General features: G+C 48.8%; 1 protein-coding gene across 5 annotated transcripts in view; it reads left to right on the forward strand.

Annotated features, from left to right (window-relative positions):
• The window catches only part of Uvssa (UV stimulated scaffold protein A), a 41,663-nt gene that overhangs the window by 20,964 nt on the left and 6,426 nt on the right, over nucleotides 1-14,273 (forward strand). For all 5 annotated transcript variants that reach the window (XM_031340808.1, XM_031340810.1, XM_031340809.1 and 2 more), the window contains exons 8-12: nucleotides 3,085-3,190; nucleotides 10,782-10,953; nucleotides 11,383-11,505; nucleotides 12,961-13,144; nucleotides 13,658-13,769. In XM_031340808.1, coding sequence (XP_031196668.1) covers nucleotides 3,085-3,190; nucleotides 10,782-10,953; nucleotides 11,383-11,505; nucleotides 12,961-13,144; nucleotides 13,658-13,769 — 697 coding nt within the window. The remainder of the gene's footprint in view (nucleotides 1-3,084; nucleotides 3,191-10,781; nucleotides 10,954-11,382; nucleotides 11,506-12,960; nucleotides 13,145-13,657; nucleotides 13,770-14,273) is intronic.

The following is a 14,273-nucleotide window of genomic DNA, read 5'->3' on the forward strand; positions in this document are numbered from 1 at the left end:
TCTGTTTTGTGGGTGGATGAGTTGGCCCTCTGTAGGGGTCTGTAGCTCCCACTTGGGGGCCAGCTTAGGAGAAGTCTTCTGATTGGCTGGAAGGGTTCTGACCACCTGCCTTATCCCTCGAAGGCACCCAAGGATTTCACCCATCAGAAAAGGTCTGAGTGAGAAAGGCAGCCTGTGCTGGTGTGTGGTCCCCTGTGCAGGGCTCATTAAGGGTTGCTCCTCCTGCCTGGTTTCACACAGTTCATTTTGTGATGTTTCATCACAGTAGAAAACTTGGCCCTCACCTGGGATAAAAGTAAACCATTCTTGAGAACATTTCAAGAGTCTGGTCTCATTTTGAAGACATCACTAATCCTGGTGTCTTTTTACCAGGTGTGAGCTCTTTCCCAGGACTCTTGGCATCTACATACTTTATGTGGACCCTCTCTGGATGTTGGCATCTGCCTGACTTCCCCTGTGACCTTAAAAGCAGGTTCTACCACAGTGGTCATGACCTCTTAATTATTTAAACTCCAAAGTAAGTGAGTGGAACCTAGCCAACTGTGATTCAAGATCATTCCGTGAAAGCCTTCTCCTCTCTGGACTGTGTTACCTTTCCAGGGACTGCCCTTTGTGACAATATTCCTGGTCAGGCTCCTGAGCAGGTCACAGGAGTGTCCCGACAGTTAGTTCCCAGAACTTTTCCACAGCAGAGTAATTTCCTGTCCCTCTGGTATGGCTCATCTGTTGGCTGTCCTTGGTAACTTTGGCACCAAGAATTTGCAATATTAGTGTTTACCAAGTGTGAATTAAAACTTCACTTTAGTTTCACTTAAGTATTAACAGTGACATCTCTAAGTTGTAGTTGTTGCAGTTTGAGTACTCCATTCCTGAATAGTTGCTAAGTAAAGTATAGGAATGGCTGGTGGCTCTCTCTGTGGCCCCAGAAAGCGCCTGGGTCTTTTTCGAGGCAAACGCCTGTGGTGGAAAAGCAGACGACCAGAGGCCTTTATCAGTGCTAATTTAAGAACAAGGAAGAACCTAGAGCCTCACATTTAATCTAAAAATAAGTGATTGTGGTTAGAGAGAAAGAAGATAAAATTATAATAGTTTCCTAAGCAGCTGAGTATTTTTTAGGGAATGAAATTTTGATAAAAAGTCCCCAGCAAAATTCAAGGGTGTGAGCAATAAGCATAATATTTTATGAAAATGACCCCCATATTTAAAACCTGGCACTATATGTTATGCATTGTAGCACCCAGCCCACATCTACCTTTTAGAAAATTAAAACACATAAATTCTGTTTAGTGTTTGATACGCACTGCACTAGCTGAGCCCGTAATGCCCTAAAACCTTGGGCTGCTTTCCACCTTTCATAAATTCCTGGGTAGATTCTATACAAAAATAATTTTCAGGTCCGTGGCTCATTGTTATTCAAACGTGATTGATCGTCGTCATTTGCTCAGCTCGGGAGTTAAGTGCCCCTGTCATTTCCAAAGAGTATAATTGGGACGTTTCACAGGTCAGCGGTGGAGACAGGCTTCCCTTTTGATCAGTGTTAGACTGATAACAAAAATTACAGTTTCCGATGATTAATGCCTCCTGTGCTTCCCAGATGCACGACTGTAGGCTGCACCAAAACAAAGTGCATTTGCATCTGATTATGCTCTCTCTGGGCAGCAGTCTCCCAGGCTGGGGCATGGGGCCAGCAGGCATGGCCAGATGTGGCTGCTGATGGTTCCTGCAGCCCCATGAAGGAGCTCGGCTCTACCTGGGCGGGCATCATGCTGAGCTAGGGCATAAATAGGTGATGCACTGTGGTCCCTCCTCCATGATGACTATCCTCTGCTTAGTTTGGCTTCCGATGCACAGTAGCTCCTGCCCTGAGACTAGAAGCTACCCCTTAGATGTCCTTTCTCCCTTCAGGAAAGTCAGAACCATTCAAAGTTGCTGTTGGGAATGGTGTAAAATTTAATGTTTAAGTTTTTTTAAGTTTTTCTTTTAATCATATGCAGGTCCCATATGTTAGCATTCACTTGACAGGGACCTTCCTTATCTACCTATCTACCTATCTACCTATCTATCTATCTATCTATCTATCTATCTGCTTTTTGAAACAGGGTCTCTCTATTATCTCTATTTCTCTATTATGAAACTGTCCAGGAGCTTGCTACATATACCAAGCTGGCCTCCTCAAACTCACAAAGATCCACCTGCCTCTGCCTCTGCCTCTGCCTCCCAACAGCCCAGTCCACTCTCAGACATTGATGGATACTCAGTACAGAGCTCCTGCTGGTCAACCAGGGCTATATGGATTGCTATTGTAATAGAATCTTCTCTTTATCTCAACCCTTATACCTTCCCCTTTATTTTATACACAGATACGCACTGAGATTAAAGGTGTGTACCACCATGCCCAGCTTTGGAAGCTGCAGGGTCATTGAAATTTGGCAGGGGGCAACAAAATTCAAAGGGCTACCACAATCTAAGGGGTACCACATCCCTGGGGATGTGGACTTCCTTGCCTTGGTGTACTGAGCCTGGTGCCCTCCTATGATAGGTGGGCAATGGAGTAGATTTCAGGAAGGTTGGGTTTCTGGCTTTGTGTGCTGGGTGCTGGGTGTGGAAGATTCTGGAAAAATAAGAGGTCAGTGAGATGTAGGGTGGGAGGAAACTCATCAGAAGATATTTCTGCAGTGAGATTGGAGGAGCAGTGGGTCTGAGGCATAGCAAATGTTATGATCTATGAACTTGGTGGCTTACTTGGGCATGGAAGAGCTATAGGTAAGATGGCAGCACCATTAATTCAAGCTCTGAGGTCTGCTAAATGGGGATGAGGCAGCTGTGCAGTTCCTTGGTGATGCCCACTGCAGCAGGCACAAGAGGTTGTTGGTAGTTAGGGAATGGCTCCAGGTGGGAACTAAGCAAAGGCTCTGTGATTTAAGAATAAGAACAGCCTTGAGACATTGTAATTAAAGGCTATCAACATCTGTTGTTGAAGTTTGGAGAGGCAGCCCTCTAAGAAGCGATACCTGTACACAGTCCATGACACCTGCTATTGGGTAGAGCTGGTGACCTTATTCTTATTTGGGAATGTTTCCACAGATGGAAGCACTGGAAGACAGTGAGGATGAGGACCAGGACTTCGTGGAGGTCCCAGAGAAAGAGGGTTATGAGCCTCGAATCCCTGACCATCTACGAGCTGAATATGGTGAGCTGTGGGCCCACAAGGGGCAGGATTGGGCATCAAAGGTACCGGAGAGACAGGTTCCCACTCTGGACAATGCCTCTAGGTTGTGACCCAAGGAGTTTAGCCATCAACTTCCCTTGTACAGCTGTTGTGTCAGTAATTGTTGCTTGTGTTTAAGTTGTGGAGTTTTTCTTTTGTGCCCTGAGTTCCCCGGTGGCCAGAACATGGCAGGGCATCACACAGGGTCTTCTGGGCCATTTGATGCTCTGGCTGTGGGTCAGAGATGCAGTCTGATGGGGATGCCTTCACCTACATAGGGCCCACACCAGGGCGGAGGGGAGGCAGATATCATGATATAAGTATCCCTGCTTTGTGTCAGTGAGGTCACAGACATGGCCTCTGACTCAGGAATGGCTGGACCCCATAGCAGGAAGCACTTGTCACACATAGACCACGTCTGTGACGGACAGGCATTTCCCGTCTAGGATCTTCCTCTTTCCCAAGACAGCTCTAAGAGCTCCCCTCTGTCCCCTAGGCTTGTGCCCTCCAGAGAGAACGTATAGACCTAAAGGGGATCCAGGATCCAGGTCACAGCCTCAGGTCATGGCACCACTTATGCCAAGAGGAAGCAAATAAAAACAAGTCACCTGGCTTCTGTGGGGAGCACACAGTGGATAGGAACTGGTACTTACGGGGTGGGATCGGAATTTGTTAGGAGAATTTAGATGATTACATGACTTGTGTGTACAGCCATGACCCATTGGGGGTATAAAGCCAAATTAGCCTGGGCAGACTCAGCCCTCAGTCCTCAGCCCTTTGCCTGGTGCCGTCTCCTGGACAGGTGGGGGGCAGAGGAGGCTGGGGATCAGTGAGGTGCCATCTCCTGGGCAGGCTGGGGGCTGGGGATCAGTGAGAGTGTGATTGTCAGGAGGAACCTCGCACAAGGGGGCTACTGGTGACCCCTTGGCTGAGCACAGTGGCCTGGTCTGGCCTACTCTGCAGAAGTCCCAGTATTCTGATGCCCCATAAAGAGCTGCCTAGTAGAGCTGTCCTCTTATGCCTGCTCGCCTCACCTGCTGCTGTGAGCAAGCCTGCCTTGCTGAGGTGTGTATACTGTTACAGCCAGGCCTCAGCCTCACATGCTCTCATGGGTTCTTCAGCCTGCAAAGCCCATGACCTTCCAAACCTCTACTCACATGCTTCTCCAAGCACCTGTCTCTACCTGAGGTGGATTTTATTTCCTCTCAGCTTACCTTTCTACCTGGTAGAATATACCTCATGGCCAACACCTAGAACACCAGGAGGTGTTTCAAGTATATATGGGATGACATGGCCATCCTTCTGTACTCAGAATGGTTTTTGCTTTCTGTTTCTTTTACCCTTGCCTGGATGAGATCCTGTCTAGCAAGATGCTGGTGTGGCTGTGGCTGTGGCTATATCTGAGGCCACCAGTCTGGAATCATGGGCAGTGAGGGCAGTGAGGGCAGTGAGGGCAGGTGAGGCAGGGATAGTTCTCAGGGTCCAGGCAGTGTGGCTAGCACCCACCTATGTACCTGGGTTCTTAGATGCCCTGATGTCCTTCTGTCCTTCTTGGAAGCCACACTTTCATCCTTAAGCCACACTTTCGTTCTTAAGCTGGGGGACTGACTCTGGCTCTTGGAGTCTTCAGGGGATCCTGGGAGCCAGCACTGATTCAGGGATCATGGTTGCACCAGAATTTTTTAGCTTGGGCCTCTGCATCCTGTTCTGATGTTCCATATCCTTCCAGCAGACATGGTAAGTCTGACTCTACACAGGTTTTGAGTGGCTCCAGGTCACATGTGGCAGGGTCAGCAGTGACAAACCAACACCAAAGAACAAAACAGATTCCTTTCATCCTAGGAGAGGGTGTCTTTGGCCTAAGGCTAGGGAATGGCAGTGATGGCACCAATGAGGACACAGCTTTGTTCACAGGTGAACACACAGGGAAGCCCTTTCCAGCCACCAGTGGAAACAGACAAAGCTAGAACCAACCCTTTAGTCCTCCTGATCAGAGACAGCCCTGCATCTGCCTGTATCTAGATGGCTTCTGAGTCCAGCAAAAGAGGCTGAGTCATCAAAACACATCAAAACACTTGGAAGCATCTCCTACCGCCACTTGCTGGGACACAGCTGTGAGCAGCCTGCTTTGAGGCAGCACAGGGACGTCACAGCTGGCTCTGGCTTGGCAGTTACAACCCACATCTACTCGTGATCATCCCAGCCTGGCTCAGGCCCCACAACAGAGTTGTGCTGCCCTACTACCTGTTCCTAATGTAGACCAATCCACGGTTTTCAATAGAGCACTGCAGGCTCCACTCCTGAGTGTAGAGTTATTTCTCACACAGGAGCAATAACTACATTGTCCATTGTTCCTGCACCCAGTGCCCATCAGCCTGTGTGTAACTGTCTTTTCTTCAGAGCCTTCCATGGAAGTGCCTACAAAGCTGCTAAGGGGCTTCCTTCAGCTCAGCCTAACAGAAAGACAGAGACTCTGGTGACTTGCTTCGTTGTCTGTAATTATCCCGTCCTTGCAAAGGCTCTAAGCATCTGTTTGAAACCTAGAGGGCAATGATGGCAGATATGGTCTGAGCCAGCTGTTGGTTTTTGTTTTTGTTTGTTTGTTTGTTTTGGTTTTTCGAGACAGGATTTCTCTGTATAGCCCTGGCTGTCCTGGAACTTACTCTGTAGACCTGGCTGGCCTTGAACTCAGAAATCTGCCTGCCTCTGCCTCCCCAGTGCTGGTGTTTTGTATTTTCAAAATGACATCAAGTGGAGAACATAGCAGTCTGGAGGGCTGGCACTGTGTACAGGTGGACCTGCAGCACCCACGTTAAGTACCTACAATCTGCCTGTCAGTGCCACCATTGGGCTGAGGGCCACAGGAACCCAGGAGGGGTTGGTGAGCCCTTGAGGCCAGGGACATCTGACATACCTAGAATTCCTGGAGCATTCACAGGAGGGGCTGGGGCAAGAAGGGCACTGGCCTGTGGGCAGGACCTGTGGCACGGATAGAAGGTGGGAGTCATTATACCAAATGGAGGTTTCCCAGAGAGCAGCAGCCTAGGCTGAAGGGTCCGGACAGACAGACAGTGTGCAGTGAGCTCAGTTCATAATGCTAGTTGATAGTCCATCACTGTTTTTCCAATTAAACACAGGCGAATCTGAAGTGTTAGATTCAGTCTAAATCCACACGGCTGAGGAAATCAGGCTCTTTTTTCTTTCTCATTTCTTTCTCTGAATTTTCACTGAGGGGCTTTTATCTTCCCCTTAATCCTACCATTTCTGTCAGGACATAATCTCTTTCTCAAATTTACATTTTAATTACAAGGCCAGCTGAACTAGGTAAAATCAATAATGTCAGCGCGCGGCAGCCTAACTTTGTGCGGAGCCCCAGCCTCTCCATTTCCTCCTATCGATCCATCTCTCCCGCACTGTCTGCTTTAGTGCTTCAGGCAAATAGGTGCCACTTGGCCAATTTAAACAAAAAAAGGAGCTTTGGACATTTTTATGACTCTTTCTAAAAGCAACTATGGAAGTAAATTTTGGCCAAGGGACTCCTAGAGTCAGGTCCTGCAAGGCAGCAGGGCCATGGTGGTCTGCAGGATAATGTCTCATTAGTTCAGGGTCACGCGCCCTCTGGCCTGAGGAGTGTGCTCTGCTTTTTGGGTTTTAACTTTGAAAATATGTCAGTGAGATTGATTTTCTACGACGGTGTGAAAACAGTGGTGTGTCCAGGCCCTGAGTGTTTGCCCTGCTCTAACACGCTTACCCATCTTCTTAATGGTTTAAAACAACAAATCAATGAAAAATATATTTCATTCTTGTAACTCTTAGGAATTCTCTTATTGATCTTTTGGCTGCGATTGTATCTATCTAAATGTCACATTGTTCACTTACCAGCCTCGCCTCTCTGCTGTGTATGCATGTATGCAGGGCTCAGCTAACTTGCTGGCTTCCACATTGCCAGTAACATTGTGCTCAGAAACACTAGGGTTATATGTTTGCCACCGAAACCTGGGACACTGGTTTTTGTTGGTGGTTGTTTTTTGTTGTTTTTGTTGTTGTTGTCGTCTTTGTTTTTTTTTGTTTGTTTGTTTGTTTTAAGACAGGGTTTCTCTGTTTATCTCTCCGTGGTTATCCTGGAACTTACTCTGTAGACCAGGCTAGCCTAGAACTCAGAGATCCACCTCTCTGCTGCCTGAGTACTTGGATTAAAGGTATGAGCCACCAGTATCTGGTATGAGACCACCGAGGTCTGGTATCTTCTGATACACAGTGTGCCCAAACCTTAGGACCTCAGGGCTCCAGGGCCTGGGGGAGCTGTCTGTGACTCCACTACCCTCCCAGAGCGGCCCTGCCCGAGTCCTCTGTTCCCCACCCATGAGAATCCAAGGGTCAGAGGCCCTTCCCCTTTATACCACAGCGTGGTAGAAAGCAGAGACAACAAGTGTTTCCATATGAGGCCACAGAGTAAATATTTGGCTTTCTGGACTGCATCAGGTCTGTCATAGTTCCACTCTGAAAGTAGCAAAGGTAAAGCACAGATAAATGGCTGTATCTGGGACCAGCAAAACTTATTATAGAAAAACAGGCAGTGAAACAGATTTGGTCATTGCTTTCAGGGCCCCAGGAAGCCCTAAAGAGCAGCTGGTCATGTCTGTGCCATGTCAGGCTGACCTCTGGTACAGCAAGCCCATGGTGAGTCTAGATCTCCTAGTGCCTTAGGGCTGTGGCCTTTCAGAGCTGTAGGCTTTGTCATCCCAAGGCCTCAGGTAGAGCTCATTGCCCTTCCTTGGTGGATGTCTCCTTGATGCACAGACTTCAGCTTGAAATCCTCTGTCCTCAGGCCTTCTGGGTCCTAGAGTCACTTAATTATAGCACATGCCCCAAACACTCATTGACCTTGAGCCTAGATATTAATGTACAAACTTAGCGGTTTTTAAGCTTGATTTAGGACCTTACTTTGTAACCCAGACTGGCCTTGGCCTTGAGACTCTCCTATCTGAGTGCCTCAAGTTCTGGATGATGAGTGAGGTCCACCTTGTACCTTGACTATTAGGCGAGGTTCCATCTACATTTATCACACCTTCCTGTAGTCTTTCTTTTATACGATTTTTAAAGTTAAAATCTACTTTCTTGGTATTAATCTGATTTCTCAGCTGTCTTTTGATTGTTTCTTAACTTTTTTATTTTAACCTCTCAATAGATGACTATTAGCTAAATGTACTTGACTTGCTCAGTCCATCTGCTCATAGGCTTATTATTAGTTTGTTTGACAAGTGGTCCTGTCTCTTCAGAACTGGGTACCATACTTTTTCTTGCTTTGCTGCTACTGTTACTGGGTCTTCTCTTCTGCTTTTTTTTTTAATGTATCTTTGTATCATTCTGACAGCTATCTCCAGTTTTAAGTCTTATATATTTTTTAATCATTGACTATTTCCATTTTGTGGTTCTGGGCACAACCTAAGGCTTTACACATGTTAACCATACTTCCTACCCCCAGCCCAGCCCTTAGCCGCCAGTCACTGTTTTTATTTTTTTAATGGTTTCTCTACTGTCCTCTGCCTAAGACAGGTGAACAAGGACTCTCTTACCCTACCTCCATGTCATTGGACCACCCTGGTACCCACTGAGTTATTGTTCTGATTCAGAAGTCATTTACTCGTTATCTTGTGCGCTGTGGTTTAGATTTTCTTTTTCTTGATGGATCACCTATGCTAAGGTTGTTCTTAAAGAATCTGGAAGGGGTGGTCCTTGTAAGGTCTTGTGTCCATAGCCTCCCTCCTGTACCTGTGGTAGGCATGACAGCTCAGCTGGGGACTCAGCAGTAAGCTTGGTTCATCTTCCTCTACTCTTTCTTTTTTTTTTCCTTTTTCTCCTTTGTGGTATAGAGGATGGGACACAGCCTTACACATACTGGGTACATACTCTGCCATGCTCTGCCACAGCACTACATCCCAGCCCTTCCCTGTGCCCTTCTAGATGACTTTTTAGGGCCCTGAACTTGCTGCTTGGCTGAAAGAAAGTATGGTTGCCATTTGTCTTTGTTATTGTTAATGTTCTCTAAATTCCTCTTTCAACTACATTTACCCCTTCACCTCCTCTGGCAGACAGGAAAACTGTTGTTTCTTCAACTGTTTCCTACGTTCCAATTGTATTTTCTTTTCTCTACAATTCTAGAAACAGGAACCCCAGCACCTGTGTGTCTGCCCTTCACATCACTGCACTGTGCAGTTTTGCTCATGTGCACTACCAGTGGTCCCTCTGCTCTTCAGGCACCCAGCAAGGCACTATGCCTCTGCAGTGTTTCCTGACCTCATCCTTTTTTTTTTTTTTTATTTTTTAATTTTTATTTTATGTGATAAGTATTTTTTTCCAACTTGTATATTTGTCACCATGTGTGTGACTATTGCCCGAGGAGGCCAGAAGAAGACAGCAGATCCCCCGGGGAATGGAATCAGGCAGTTATAAGCTACCATGCAGCACTGGGAACTGAACCTGGGTCTTCTGAAAGAAGAGCCAGTGCTCTTAAGTGCTGAGCCATACTTCCAGCCCCGCTGCTCCTCCACTTTGATAGATGCCTTGAGCACCTCTTTCCCTTCTGACCGCCAGAATGGTGCTGTGCTCTCTTCCCCAGGTGACGTTTCCTTCTTGCCCTATCTCAGCTCTGGAGTCTGCCCGGCCTCAGAAATGGCACATCATCTGTTCTGCCTTTGGTAGTAGGGTACTCAGAAGTCTGAGCTTTGGTGTCAGTGCAGGTCTTGCTGGCACGGCTAGTGTCCGGCTGAGGTTGCTCCTGCATTGAATGTGAGAAGTTGGGCAACAAGTGAATAGTGCCTCTGGAGTCCCAGTTCTCACAATGCTCTGGGGCCAGCAAGGGTCAGAGTTGGCCCTGCATGCAACCTGCTAAGAGGCAGACCCAAGAATGAGCAGGAATAAAGTGGCAGGATTCTGCCTTTGGGAAGTGAGAATGAAACTGGGCTAAGACTGGTGTCATCTGCCACATCCTATAGAAATCCTGGTGTCAACATCATAACCCTCTCTAGCTGGTAGGAGGTAGGGCAGGTATTTCAGGGTGGCATCCTGTAGTCAGGAGCTTGACATCTGCCCCACAGCCACAGAAAACATACTTCAGCCACCCTTGTGGCTGTTTCTTCTGAGGACATCCCAGGGGAGACGTACTACTCAGCTTGAGTTGTCACCTTCATATAGAGGCTGGGTTGCTCTGTTCCTTGCTCAGTGAAGGGAGGCCCCCTGTCAAGGGGAAGGCAGCCTCTCTTTGGCATGGCAGGTATTATTTGTAGGCATCCAAGCTCTCGCTGTGGGAATCTGTGGGCAAAGGTGCTGGTGTTGTCGACCTGTGCTGTGAACAACTCTGGGTAGGCTCTTGATAACAGTTCCTGTAGGCTACCTGAGTCCCTGCCCTGTGCCCTACATAAGAGTGTGGCCCGTATCTGACAAGTTGGGATGACAGGCATCTCTTGTGCTGTCATGCATGGATGCATCTGAAGCCTGACCACATGGTGCTCCCCCCGCCCCCTGTCTCCCCTGGGTGACAGAGTGATGTTAGAGTGGACATGTGTCATTTCAGGGCTGGAGCCAAAGGCCCCACTGAAGACTCTGGAGAAAGGTACAGCTGTATGTAGCTTACAGGAGAGAACCAGGACGAGAAAGGAAGAAGAGGCCTCAGACCCCACCTCTGCAGCTGCCCAGATGTTACGGCTCCAGGACTGCTTGTCATCTCCCTCCCCCACCTCCAACAGGTGACTCTAGATGTCCCAATGTCACTGGGTCCACAGCCTAGTACTGCCACTGCCTGTCTGAAGCACTGGCTGGCCTGAACAGGTTGCCCAAGAACCCTCCTTTGAGAGGTATCCTGGCATGTGCATAGCCCTAGGCAAGTAGCACCTGCTGATGTGCGGCATGGTGCTCAGCTGGGCCGATAGCAGCCGTCTGGAGGTCCTGCAGCCAAGCCATATTCTTGAAGGGAATGTCAGGTTCATATCACAGATCAGAGCCAGTACTCAGCAGGGCCAGGCTGTTTGCTAGACACAGCATCCGTCCTGACAGCTCAGGCCCAACATCGTATGTTAATGCTGATCCCAGGCTTCTGGACTGCACTGGGATGTAGAAGGGAAAGGCAAGTAGGAGCACAAGGAATGGGTAGCTGATGTGTGCTGATCTGTTTTCAGGGTACTTCCTGGGCCAGAGGAAGCCCAGAAGCAAGCAGAGCGAGCCCGAGCACCCATTGTACCCTTCGGAGTGGACCTGTGTTACTGGGGCCAGGAGCAGCTAACAGCTGGGAAGATTCTTAAGTGAGTCTAAGGTATCTGGTTCCTAGGACTCAGAGCACAACCTGGCCTTAAATATCTATTCTCTGGCCTGTAGGAAGCTGGCACTTGAGCCTTACTATTGCTTCTTCAGGAGATACCCATGAAGCTCATCTATTACTCGGTGTGAAGGAAGAGCTAAAGTTTATTTCTGAGATCCTGACAAGTGTGGCTCCTTAAGATGCTGGAGGCAGATGGGCCCAGGGTTAACTGGGTTAGAAGCTGAGTGGGTCTACCCCAGCACAAACCAGACTGGAGATAGCTAGTGGAAGGTAGAGGGAGAGAGACATCTAGGAGTACAGGTGAACACTTACCTATGAGGAGGGAGGAGTAGGGTGGCTAGAAGAGCCCAGGCTGCATTTGCTGGTGCTGTACTTAAGAGCTAGCACTGGAAAGCTAAGATCAGTAAAGCTAATGATGTGTGAACCTCAGGCTGGGCTGCCTGGGTGATAAGCTGACGTGGCAGGAATCAGGACCTCTAGAAACCTAAGGAAGGGAGCCAGGTCTCCATGTGAGGGTCCTGGTTCAGGCCTTAGCCTTGAGGCTCCATCGTGTTAAACATTGGTACAGCTAGGCTGCTCGTGAACTTCCCCAAGTTCAAGTCATAGCCAGCCTGTGTGGCTACTGCCATTTCAGTTCCCTGGTCAGTGTTGTTTCACCCAGCTACAGCCACGACTGGTCAGGATCCTGGGCCCTATCACTCTTCTGTCTGCCATGCACCCTACCATCTCTGAGCAATCCACAGAGGTGCCAGCTCTTGAGGCAGCTGACATCCATGTGCAGAGCCCAAAAGAATATGCTATGTGTTGTTGGATCAGAAGTTGAGCCTTTGTCACAGAATTGCAAAGCCTGCCCCGTTCTCTGGCATTCAGAGAAAAGTGGCCTTCATAAGGTTTGGTGATGGACTGACTGGTCCTGTAGCTCACTGGTTTAGTGCTTGCCTAACATCCATGAGGCCCTAAGTTCAATCCCTAGCACTGTCGGGGGGTAGGGGAGAAGAAAACAAGGTTTGGTGGTGGCCACAGAGCAAAAGCTCCATCCTTTGGGGCCCTTAACACTGAGTGAAGACTGGGTGTGAATTTATACGTGCTTCTTCCTCTGGGCATTGGTACCATGTCTATGCAGAGCCTATATTCACCCACTCAGTGGCAGAGACATTGCTTCAAAGCCAATGTCTCAGGGCCCTGGAGCTCCTGCCCAGCTTTGCAAGGGAAATCTAGCCTTAGGCTAGTGTTAGACTCATCTTTGGCTGGTTTGTGAACATCAAGATTTGAACCCAAGTATAGTGATCGTGTTCTCTAGGAAGGCCTCAAGGCCACTAGGGGCAAGTGCAAGTGCTCTCCCTAGGATTAAGGGGTAATTGGGGTGCATTGTGATTGGGCCAACCCCCTTCTTTTGATCTAGAGTAGCTACTTTGAGGGTTTCTGGTGCACCTTACAGATCTGACTCTCAACACCGCTTCTGGAAACCCAGCGAGGTGGAGGAAGAGGTGGACAGTGCCCATGTTTCTGAGATGCTCCATTGCCGACACATTACCTTTTCAGGGAAGTTTGAGCCTGTGCAGCACAAGTGCCGGGCCCTGAAGCCTAATGGCAGGCTCTGTGAGCGCCAGGATCGGCTGAAGGTAAGTAAGGCCAGGAGGCAAGGCGTGAAGTTGTGCTTACCTAGGGAGAGGCTGGTCCACGACTAGTGGCCTAAGAAGTGCCAGCCGTCTTTGCCCCCATTCTAGACCAGGGATATTTGTGAGCCCCGAGGAGCCCTGTAGAGGAAGGTTTATAAGCAGCATCATAATTGCTTAGCCACTGGACATCAGAGAATCATGTATGGGGTTCTTGTCCTGGGCCCTGACTTTAACTTCTGAGAGACCATCTGTAATAACCAGAGCACTGGTGTGCAGCCAGAGCCGTGAGTGGGCTGAGACTTGAGGTTGGGAAAGTACATACATGATGCAGAGGTACAGAACAGAGAGAAGCTGCTTTGAGTAAGCAGACCAGTTCTTAGACTCCTGATGCTGTCTCTCCCCAGATCTCCCCCTCTGCGAGGAAGGCACATGATTAGAGGGCTTGGCTGTACCCGTTTCCCCTAGAGCTATTGGTGCAATCTCCTGGCCATCAGCTACTTTGTGCTTATTGTATAGTGCCCGTTCCATGGGAAGATCATCCCCAGAGATGACAAGGGGCAGCCTCTCAACCCAGAAGACAGAGCACGTGAACAAAGGCAGCAGCTTCAGCAGCAACAGGCACATCCAGGTAGGTGTGTGGGAGCAGGAGAGGAGCTCCAGGCACAGCCCTGGAACATGTGGTCTCCAGGTTACAAATTCTGTTTGTAACTGAGTAGCAGGTTGGGGGCTCCATGGGCAAGGTTGGGTACACATGGCTAATGAGGTATTTATCATCAAGGCTCCCATCGGGAACGTGGATACCCCTGACTCCATGTACCTCCATGTCAACATCTGCACAAAGGGACTGAACCCAGAGTTTCATATGGTAGATAAGCACTCGACCACTGAGCTTCTGGCTCTTACTCCTGCTTCCTGAGCAGATGATGGAATTGCAGCAGGCTGACTCTCCTGATACAGTCATCCCCTCTAGTTCTTGCACCTAGGGTCTAGGTGGTCTCACCTGCCGGCTCTGACTCACTCAGCTCCAGCCCCTCTCCTGCTCCCACACACCTACATGGGTGGTCAAACTCAGTCTAGTGTCTAAACCTATTCTGGGGCTGTAGTCAGCCCATGGAGGGCCTTCTGTGAAGGG

The sequence above is a fragment of the Mastomys coucha genome, unplaced genomic scaffold (assembly GCF_008632895.1).
Source record: "Mastomys coucha isolate ucsf_1 unplaced genomic scaffold, UCSF_Mcou_1 pScaffold22, whole genome shotgun sequence".
NCBI classification, from domain to species: domain Eukaryota; kingdom Metazoa; phylum Chordata; class Mammalia; order Rodentia; family Muridae; genus Mastomys; species Mastomys coucha.